The sequence below is a fragment of the Lycium ferocissimum genome, chromosome 8 (assembly GCF_029784015.1).
Source record: "Lycium ferocissimum isolate CSIRO_LF1 chromosome 8, AGI_CSIRO_Lferr_CH_V1, whole genome shotgun sequence".
In the NCBI taxonomy this organism is placed as follows: domain Eukaryota; kingdom Viridiplantae; phylum Streptophyta; class Magnoliopsida; order Solanales; family Solanaceae; genus Lycium; species Lycium ferocissimum.
Genome location: NC_081349.1, coordinates 52,309,366 through 52,320,314, shown reverse-complemented (window position 1 = coordinate 52,320,314; position 10,949 = coordinate 52,309,366). Strand labels below are relative to the sequence as shown.

Here is a 10,949-nt window from a genome sequence, read left to right as displayed (position 1 = left end):
TTTTCTTTTTGTTTTACATTTTCCCATGCTTCTTCTACTCAATAAGATAACTTCTTTTTTGTCCTTTTAGTAACCATATTTATTTAAATCAATCAACAAAATTGACATATTTCACCTAATTAATTTTTATAAGAATTAGAACTATAATTTACAAAGAATGTCAGGTCAGCCGTGGGACTTAGAGTTGTACTAGTGACAAAAGAAGAAACCAAAAAGAAAAGAATAAAGGAAGTGGCCCCAAAGTCCCAATTAATACTTCCACTATCTTTCCACCTAGAAAACCCACCTTCCCTTCAATCACTATTAACCCTTTTTTCCCACTTCACAACTACTCTCTTTTTCTTCAACACAAAAACATAACATAATATGCTCTTCTTTACAGTCAACTCTTCTGCCTCTTAATTTGTCCCTTTTGTCTCACCAATCTAGTATGTTTTACTATTCCTCTTACATTCTTTTTCTTTTTCTTTTGTGTGAAAAGAAAGCTTTTTTTCTTGTAGATTCTTGATTTTTAGGGATAATGAAGAACAACTACTGCAAATTTGAACCAAAAAGTTAGCATTTTTTTTTAATTTTAATTTTGATATTTTGCCCTTTTTTTTTTCTTCTTAATTCACTCAAATTTGGAGAAAAAAGAAAAGTGGGGTTTTATTTACTTGGTGTTGTGGAAAAAAGGGGAGAAATTGCTTGTTTTCTTTGTCTCTTCTTTCCCATGTTTAGGATTTCCCAAGCATTGTTTCCTTTTTGTGAAAGAACTGGTTTTTCTTGTAAATCTAGAATGTCAGGGTTAATGAAGAATGATTATTGATCATTTGTAGCAGAAAGGAGGCAAAGATTTGATTTGTTTATTCATTCTTGATTGTCTGAGATTATTAAGAGAAAAAGAGTGGGTTAAGTTAATTGGTGTTTTGAAGAAAAGGGGTGAAATTTTTTCTCACTTGTTGGAGTTGAGTGGAAGTGAAAGTGTGAAAAAAGAACTTGTGGGGGTGTGAGTGATGGTGAGGAAACATGGATGGCAGCTACCAGCACATACCTTTCAGGTATGATTTCTGTTGACAATTGCTTTCACATTTGGTCATTCTTCTGTGATTGCTCTACTAGAGTCTGAATGTTACTCATTGATAGTAGTGATTTACACTTCTAATCCATTCTTGAAATTGGTAAGTAGCTTGTGAAAATTGAGGAGATTAGTTAGTAAGACTCTTCCTTCAATTATGTTGTGCTCAGCTTTCTTTTTCCTGGTGTCTGGGCCAGCTTGCGCGCACCTCGATTAGTTTCACGGGATACTCTGTCCACTAAGGGTTAGACAAATGGGAAAAAATCACCTAGTGTTTTTTTGTCTGAACGTGAAAGCTCATGGTTCTCCTCACACTTCATTGACCACTAGGCCACACCCTTGGGTGCTATGTTGTGCTCAGGTATTAGGATTAGCAATTGCTAGATGGTTTATCATTCTAAGGTGGTTTCTGTTTTTGCTACATGAATGACCTCATCAAGAAGGGAGAAGAAAACAAGGGTAGGTTAAGGCAACTAATCTATCGATGGTTAATAATTTTATAGATTATATGTTCCATTTGCTATGGAGAATGATGTCATCAAAGATAAATGCAAATCGTAGATGAGTTTGTATGGATAAAAAGAGCTATTGTGGGTCAATTTGATAACAACTAGGGATTTGTATTCTGAAACTTGGTTCCGTTTTCCAAATGTTCGCAAAGTTTCTCCATAAAGAAGAGAGGGAAGAATAGCTTATCAAATTTAGTCATCCCTTAGTACATTTTTTTTGGGAAGTTAATTTCCAGCAGTTGGAAATTAAGAAAATGGATTTAGGAAAGACTTAAATGAAGGAAAATGGTCAATATTAGTTAATGACAACCTTTAGGTACTTTATGTTCTTGAAGTAGAAAAAGAAATGCATCATGTTTCTAGACACTGACAAAACTTGTGACAATAATGGAAATTAATTTTTCACCATATAATCCTGATATTGCTTGGTAATTCATTTTAGTGATCTCAGTTTTTATTTATTTTGCAACCATTCTACATGTTCAATGATTTGCTATCAGAATGTATCGGGAATGACCGTTCTGTAGGTGGGTGCATGCTTGGTACAAATTCGGTCTTTTTTGTGTAAACTATTTCGGTTGTGCCTATGCAATATGTGGCCTAAATCTTGGACTCTTTTGTGTAGGTTGTTGCTATAACAGTATTTTGCTTGTTAGTTGTTGCATTTTATGCTTTCTTCTCACCTTTCCTTGGAGGACGCTTTTGGGAGTATGCTTCCATCGCAGCTTATTCACCAGCGGTATGTGAATTCGAGTTATCTGTATATATGTCTTGCATCTATTTTTCTTTTTGCTTAAGTCAAGGACTGCAGGAAATTTTCTTATAATGGAATCTTGATCATTTGCTCTTGAACGCCTTCCTGTTAAGTGTCGTCTAGTTGGTTATTTTTCTGAACTTAAATTATGTGTATCGATTTGGCTAAAGGCTCTCATTTCTTACATTTATCCTACTGTTGCTGGATTCATTACTTTCGCGTTCTATCTTTCTCCTAATCTATGAGACGAACTCTCTGCTGTTAAACATCCCAAAATATTTGACTATTGGGACAAATTCAACGACTCATCATGTCGATGTTTCTAAAGTCAAACAATCTTTTAAAAAGGGAAAAAGAAAAGGAACTCTGCAAAAAATTATTATTCTATCACTACCATATTATAAAACAATTTAGCTTTGTAATCTCCTAGTCCCCCCAAATAGTGATAAAAAGATGGATCTGAGGGACTATTATTTTGTAAATTTATCTAACGAAGGTTACTTAAAGTTGAAGTGCCTCCTATGTCATATTGCAGGCATTGCTTGTTTTTGTTCTTTATGTTCGGAGTACCGCAATCAATCCTGCAGATCCAGGCATAATGTCCAAATTTGATTCTGGAAGAATGAACAACAACAACTCAAAGCATGGATTGTCTGCAAGAAAATTTGATGAACATAGTAATGATGCACGTTCTTCTCTATCGTCAGCTTCAAGAAGTTCCATTGCTGCTGCTAACTCCATCAAAAGAGGTCAACAAGAAGCAGGGAGATTAGATAATGAAGTGGTTTCTTTGACTAGAAAGTCCTCTTGTTGTAAATTTGGAGGAGTCTTTTGCTTTTTATTTGTGCACGAGGATTGCCACAAAATGGATGGAGCTGCTGAAGAGGAAGGGATGGGTGAAGATGCTCTATTTTGCACATTGTGCAATGCTGAGGTAGCTTATCTATTATTTTGTTTTTGACAATTTTATCATGTGCTTTTCACCATTTGTAATGACATAGTTTGAAGCTTGCATTATAACCAAGTTGCGGAAAGTTGCTCTTAATGTCATGAGGTGTTTCATAATCCACAAGAGCAAATATTTCCTTGAGCCCATAAAGGCTTGGATGCACAATTTAGCAATTCATATGAATAACAACATAAGATTGAAAACAACCTTAACATCACTGTCCAAATATGTTGATGCAATCTATGCAGTTATTTTAATACCAATGTAATCCATGGGGAAACAATATTAATATGTGCAACTTAAACTTAATATATCATTGACAAATGACATTGAATGAGGCTTGGGAAATGACTTAAGACAACTAAGGAACTACTGCAAAGCTGGTACTTGAAAAGACTGGGAAAGGAAAAGCTGAAAACTTGGAATTCACTGCCCTGATCATATGGTGGATCATCTGGAAGGAAATGAACACCAGAATTTTTCTATACATTTCCTTAGCTTTTTTTTGTTTTTTGTTTTTTGTTTTTTGTTTTTTGTGTTTGGGGGGGGGGGGGTGTAATATGGCAATTGCAAATGACACAATTTTCTATATTGAAGTATGTGATTATCTCATCTAAAAGCTTAAGCTGCTACAGAGAGCACACTTTTATTATTTACTTAATTATATTCTCAACACGTCCCCACGTGCGGGCCTGATTTTTTCTTTCAATGCGCCAAGCACGTGAAAATTCTTTTGATAACGGGTAGCAGTGAGATTTGATTCCATTCCAGGACCTCTTCCTGCTCTGATACCTTATTGAAGTGTGTGACCATCTCGTCTAAAAGCTTTAGCTGTTAGAGAGAGCACATTTTTATTATTTACTTAATTATATTCTCAACAAGCTCGTTAAAAATTTTGTGATGTGGCTATCTCTCTCTAAATACTTCCAGCACTTTGCTGCACTTTAATAGAATATCTTTACCAATAAAAGAAAAAGACATTGATTGAGGAATTCAAGTCAGAAATTGGACTGGGAATTGTTTTTTCTAGAATTGAACTGAAAAAATTGTGAAAAGAATGGATTTCTCTATAATATTGACAATATGCAAGAGAGGCTCCTCTGATAGAAGTCTTATGCTATTTTATTGTAAATAATTATTCTCTATGCATAGTAAGGTAAGAGATTATTTTGCACATTTTGTAGTAGACACATTTTAACATACAACTTCATCCATTTTCTTGACTTTCGACTCTTCATAGACTGTTTGACAACATGATCTGCTGAAAAAATTGTTCAATAATGTACAAATTGAGAGATTTGATAGTCTATAAAAATGGATGAGGTATACCCGCAAGGGTGGCTCAGTTGGTTGAGCATGAGGCTTTCATAATGGAGGTCTTGGGTTCGAAACCCCCTGCCTACGACAGCAGGGGATTTTCCTTCTGGGTCGAGCTCGTCGCACGGGGCTTGCCTAGTGCGGATTATCTCTCTTGTGTGGTTTGCAAGCTATTGCACAGGAGCTGGGTTTACCCTGTGCGCACCCGAAGGGTAGCGGCTGTGGGTTCCCATGTCATCAAAAAAAAAAAAATATGGATGAGGTATGTACGTCCATGTGTATGCAGACAAAATCAACAGCACATGGCCATTTTATGCTCCTTCTGTTTCTGTCCTAGTTTTGTTGCTTAGGCATGTAACTTAGTGCAGATTCTTCATCATGGGACATATATAATCATCAGGACCACCTTACATTTGTTCTTATGCAAATAGACATGGCCATCTATAAACTGACTGCCTGGTGTGCTGCAGGTGCGCAAGTTCAGTAAACATTGTCGAAGCTGTGATAAATGTGTGGATGGATTTGATCACCATTGTCGGGTATTCATCTCAGTCATCTATGGTACATCTTATTCTGATTTTGTTATGGAGCCCACTTTTTCATAATTATTACCAGGAAACTAACCCCATTTATCGAACTGGCAGTGGCTGAACAACTGCGTTGGCAGGAAGAACTATGTTACCTTTATATCACTGATGGCCACCAGCTTGGTCTGGGTATGTTCGAGCCAAATGCTTTGTTACTGATGAAGTGATTGTGTTTTTTTATCACTGAATCATTCACACACTGTTCTGCAGCTTGTTACTGAAGCTGGAGTTGGAATTGCTGTTCTGGTACGATGCTTTGTAAACAAAAAGCACATGGAGGCTGAAATAGTTGATAGACTAGGGAATGGTTTCTCACTGGCCCCATTTGCAACTGTTGTGGTAATTTTTACTTGCACTGCTTACTATTCTGACTGGTTAATGAAAACAGAATCCTGTTCATAATTGTGACGGATATTGACTTTATGCAGGCTGTATGTACTGCTGTTTCATTGCTGGCTTGTGTGCCCTTAGGGGAGCTTTTCTTTTTCCACATGATACTGATAAGAAAGGTTAGATTTTTTATGGTTCTCTCTTTCTATTATGAGTTGGAACTTGACGTTTCGTTGTCTGATTCTTTTTCAAAATGACCTTCCTGTCAGGGCATTACAACGTACGAGTACGTAGTAGCTATGAGGGCCATGAGTGAGGCACCTGGAGGAGCATCTATAGATGAAGAACAGCCTAACATTGTATACTCTCCATCCGGATCAGCTACGACTGGCTTCAGTGGTGGAAGTTCTTTGGGACTGCAATATAAGGGAGCATGGTGCACCCCTCCTAGGGTGTTTGTTGATTATCAGGTATTAGTAACAACTTGAGAAGTTAAGTTATTGAAAACTTCCAAGTCTGTTGGTAGGCAGAGAGGATGCCTTAATCCTTCTTTTTTTTTTTTTCCATTATGGAAATCTTTGTTCCAGTCGTCTACAATGAATATCTAACAGTGAACCATGGGCCAGAAGAACGACACACATGTCCATAAGATAAAATATATGATTTTAATTTGGGAATTAACCTGCCTGAACCTGAATGTGTGATAAAAAAAAAGTGAACCTGATAAAAAGGAGAGGTTTTAATTTAGTAATTTTGATCAATATCACAAGATGCTGAACTTGTGTTTTGTGATCCAAATTCTATTGCATTTTTCTTGTTGGTATGAAACAAAAAATAAATAGTTGGTAGTTGCTTCACTGTCTCACAACTTTCAGTGCCACTTCCTTGACCATTCATGTATCATTATTATACCTAGAGAAATTAAGTATTATTTTTTAGTTTCTGAAACTCCAAAGTGGCAAGAATTTTAGTAGTAGGCATTTGCTGATGATTCCAGAGTTAACATTAGTCTGCTGGGTCCGGTGCGTTGCCACACCAAACCTAAATAGCCAATCATTTGGCTTCAGAGGCCTCTCTTGTGGTTATCGCCTATTAGCACATTTTCAATATTTGGACTCTTACTCAACTTGAGACACGAGTGCATTGGTGCTTGGTTGCCATTTCACAATCCATTTTATATGGATAATAGATTTTTCTTGATCTGGAAATCACATACACCGTTGCTTTGAGACTTTCTTTGTGCCATACTTCTGACAAATATTTATTACTTACTCGTACTCTTGATGTCTAGGCTTATTCAAGAGTTTTTTCAAATCTGTTACTAAGAACATGTATCGTCGGCCTTATCCAGGGAAAAAAAACAAAAAACAAAAAAAGAACACGTGTTGTTGGCTATTCAAAGCATAGTGCTAATGCGTATGATAGATAGCTAAGTTAAATGGTTAAGCCTAAACAGCTATACCTGATGTAATGCAGTTTGGTGTCCCACATCGGGTAAATATAGATATTTACATTGTAAAGTGATTCAGTTACAAGGCATTTGTCTTGATCATTCAGGGAATCTTGAATCTTGAGCCAAGGTGGTACTTGGAACCCCCAATGCTCGGGATGTATGCTTCCTCAATTTTGGATATCCTCATGACAAGTAACCAAAAGTATTCTGGATAATAGAAACATCATATGTATAAAGATATTGGATAATTAAGGAAAATTCAAAAACAATCAGAAGCGGAAATCAAAACTAAAGTGCTTATACCCAAAGGGGACTGTCGATGCAAGAGGTAGTAAAGCAAAAGAGTTGGATGAAAGTACCTAATTGGACAAATTGCTCGTAATTACTCTATATTTGTGTTATTCTAATCTAGAAAGGTTTCCCCTTGTTTCTGCAGGTGCCAGTTATTCAAATATTAACTGTAATCTCCATTTAAACTCTGATGTTCTGAATTGTCACCCTGCATTTCAATTGATGAGCAGGAAGAAGTTGCACCTCAGTTAGAGCCTGGAATGATCCCATCAACAGTTGATCCAGATGCAGCTGGGTTTGTTGAAAAGGGAAACAAGGGACCGAAGCGGCCTGTTAAGATCAGTGCATGGAAACTTGCAAAATTGGATTCCAGTGAAGCAATGAGAGCTGCAGCAAAAGCTAGAGCATCCTCATCTGTTCTACGTCCTGTTGATAACCGTCGTTTTGATCCTGATCAATTAAGTTCCAGTGAGAATATGAGTGTCAGAAGCAGTATCAGTGCTGATACCACCGGAGGAAATAGGGACATGAGAAATGAATTGAGGAATTCAGTTGCTCCTAGTCAAGGTAGCCGAGATGAGTATGAAACTGGAACTCACAGCGTCAGTAGCTTCAGCAGTCCTAGCCATGTGCACGAGTCAGTCACACTAAGCCCTCTCCCACAAGTTCACAATTTAGGTCATCTCAGTGCCGGCATTGTCCCAGAGAGGGTCCGAACTACTCGGCCTGCACCCCCTAATAATAACCACCACCTCGCACATTCTTCAGAATTTGATGAGAAAATCATGCAGAGGAATAGTACCACCGATCCGTTATTGCTTGCAGCTGCTGCCCCTGCAGCTTCTCTGCTGAGAGACGTTAAACGAACATCTGTTGTTTGGGACCAAGAAGCTGGAAGGTATGTATCTGTTCCAGTATCAGCTTCAGATGCTCGGACGAGGCCACCGCCTATGCAAGGAGGATCATCAAACCCAAATGCTGTTTCTGCTAGCAATGACAAGAGGCCAGCAGCCCCTGTCCCTCGAGAACCTTCACAGCCTTCCGCAAAGCCTCCAGTCGAGCAGTCAGAAAAGCTAACATATACTGGAGAGTCCATATTCTTTGGCGGTCCACTTTTGCGCGGTCCAATTAAGGATGGACTGAGAAATGAGAGAGGCGCTGGTTCCAGAGATAACCAAGAGAGGCTGCCATTTAATTTGCCTCGTGAATCCAGGTTTAGAAGGGATGCTGCGTCACATCAACTTCCTGTGTTTGTTCCTGGTGACCTTGAGTCAAATAAATAAAGCTTACAGGACTACTGATGAATTTCCATTTTTCATTTGCCTCTGCATAGCTAAGGCTTCAACAGAAGAAACCCTTCGAGCTATAGCTGGTTTTGGCCTTCCAGGAACCTTGCAGTCCGTTGGTGTACACTCCGAGGTTCCAGTGGTTTCTTCTTGACGGATTGTCTAACTTAACACGGAAGAAAATGAATGTAGTGTGGAGGAAATGCACTCCTTGATCCTTTGAACTTTTTATCTGTACAATTGAAGCTTGAGCGGTAGGGTGGGTTTGTCTAGCAATTTTGCAATGAGAATCGCCAGACTATTCCTGCTTGAGTGCATTTTGGTTCTTATTTTAGAAAAAATTGCGCGGGTGTGTTCCATTGCAGGCCTGGTAATATTTGTCCTTGTTTTAGAATTCTTGCCAAAAACAGGCTCCTTCTAGGCAAGGCAGGCGACATCTTTACCCTTCCACTCCCCGCTTTTCCAGCTCTTCTTCTTCCTCCTTCCTCCTGCGCCTCTCTGTACTCGAGCTATTTAAATGATTAACTGTGCTGGTGGTCTCATTGTGAAATAAAGATACCAGTCAATAGATAACCTTTTCTTTTATACGATTATGAATGTTTTATGGAACAGAAAAATGTCGTGCTGCTAGTCGAAGCCTGAATGCAACACCCTAGTTGACGAAAGTTCAGTAGCCGAAAGCAAATGTAGCCTCTATCTTTATTTTATTTCAGAGACTAACTAATAGATAGTATGGTAAGGAAGAAATAGATGATGTTCTATACAAACTTATTTTGCTTGTTATAGTGTTGACAGTTTGTGAAATATACTCAACAGCTATTGTTGGAATTAGAATAGCAATTAGTGTTACCTTGTCACTTGTAAGTAAAGACAGGGAAACAGATTTTGAGATGATGATTTGGCACCTCAGTTTTCTTAGAGCAATGGTTTAGATATCACCTTAAATAGACCATAAAGGTCCCATACTTGGATATCGGGAGGGCATATGTATCATTTCTAGTTATTGTAAAATTAGACGATTATTCAGTTTGCCAATACGATAGGTAAAATGTAGATGGTACTAAATCATACTGATCCGGCATGATTTGTGAACAATTTAACAAGATTTGTAGGTTAAAAATAGGAAAACTTTTGATGTTTCATGAAGACTTGTAGACTGTAGTCATGCAGGAATTAATCAACGTGGCTAGTGATCATACCACTCATGCCCATGCAGCTATTAATAAACTTTGTACCGTATTGGATGTAGACAAGTTGGCAATAGATGCTGCGCCAGGCTTATAGCATTTATAGTTTGCCATAGGTTTGGACCTTGGTCTCTTCGTTGGCAGTTTCTATTGCCGCTAACATCCTCGATGGTCACGTCAACTAATTTTACTTAAGGACCAGCTATTTAATGTTGTAGTGCATTTCAACATAAAAGTAAAAGATATTGCTATGAGGACATAACAACGTAGTTACCCCTATAAATATTTCACTTTCTCATGATTGTATTTATTGAATTTCACTTGATTACACGCATCTTTACTCTTATTTTCGGTAAACATTGTTGGTCATCACTAATCTTTAGAGATTTTTCTGAGCTAGGAGAATCAATACGAATCATTCTCTCTTTTACTTTATCAATTATTTTGCTTTAGTGATCTGTATTGCTATTCATTCATGTCGCGCCATTCTAGTTATATTCACATGGACAAAGGATTAACACAATTTCGGACTAATTATGTTGCTTATTATCTCATTCTAAATAATTTGTCTGATTGACCTAATAAACAAATTTTTAGCTAATGAATCTTTTTGAGTGACCATATCTTGATATTGGCGTCTGCGTACATACTTTCGCACCTACTTATTATATTTGTTACTCCCTCCTAGTTAAAATAAGGGCATTTCCAACATTTCTTCTTTGATTCAAAATAAATGAATCTTTTAAAACTCAAAAAAATATTAATCAATTTTTCATAGTTAAGGTTATTAATTAAGTTTTTTCAATGTTACCTTTTCTCTAATATATATTTTTAAACGTCAATACTGAATATTTCTACGTTTAAGAAAAGTTTGGAGAAATAAAAAGTAATATTGTCGTGTCACACAAAAAAATTCACAAACTAGAGGGAATAATTAATTACATTAATTAAAGAGTCATTTCACTATTTTACCTGTTTGGTTTCCCAAACTTTTTCTTAAAAATAAAGATTAGCACTGAGATTTGAAAAGTCCATTAGATTGAAAAAAAAATTAATTAATAACCTTAACTTTGAAAAATTCATTTATTTTGGATTAAAAAAAAAAGTGCCAAAAATTCAATTATTTTGTAATAGAGGAAGTGCTTAGCTAGCGTTTGGCCATATATTCCCGAAAAAAATTTGAAAAACTTTATTTGGTTGCAATTTTCAAGTTTTGAAAATGTGTTTGA

General features: G+C 36.9%; 1 protein-coding gene across 3 annotated transcripts; it reads left to right on the top strand.

Moving 5' to 3' along the window:
* Positions 1–276: 276 nt before the first annotated feature.
* LOC132068730 (probable protein S-acyltransferase 19) lies at positions 277–8,845 on the top strand. 3 transcript variants are annotated; one of them, XM_059462412.1, is made up of 10 exons: positions 277–891; positions 986–1,040; positions 2,192–2,305; positions 2,856–3,254; positions 5,057–5,125; positions 5,231–5,302; positions 5,384–5,512; positions 5,602–5,682; positions 5,773–5,973; positions 7,478–8,845. In XM_059462412.1, exons 2-10 carry the CDS (start codon positions 996–998, stop codon positions 8,528–8,530), a joined length of 2,163 nt encoding a protein of 720 aa, XP_059318395.1. In that variant the 5' UTR covers positions 277–891; positions 986–995; the 3' UTR covers positions 8,531–8,845. The 3 variants fall into 3 exon arrangements, with proteins under 3 accessions (XP_059318395.1, XP_059318394.1, XP_059318396.1); XM_059462411.1 differs by having other exon boundaries at positions 278–1,040; XM_059462413.1 differs by lacking the exons at positions 277–891; positions 986–1,040 and adding an exon at positions 1,171–1,194.
* Positions 8,846–10,949: the final 2,104 nt, after the last annotated feature.

Coding starts and splice junctions, on each gene's coding strand:
- LOC132068730 (XM_059462412.1), top strand. CDS start 996: ATGGTGAGGAAACATGGATGGCAGCTACCAGCACATACCTTTCAG. Junction 2,306..2,855: donor TCGCAGCTTATTCACCAGCG/GTATGTGAATTC, acceptor GTCATATTGCAG/GCATTGCTTGTTTTTGTTCT. Junction 5,974..7,477: donor GGGTGTTTGTTGATTATCAG/GTATTAGTAACA, acceptor ATTGATGAGCAG/GAAGAAGTTGCACCTCAGTT.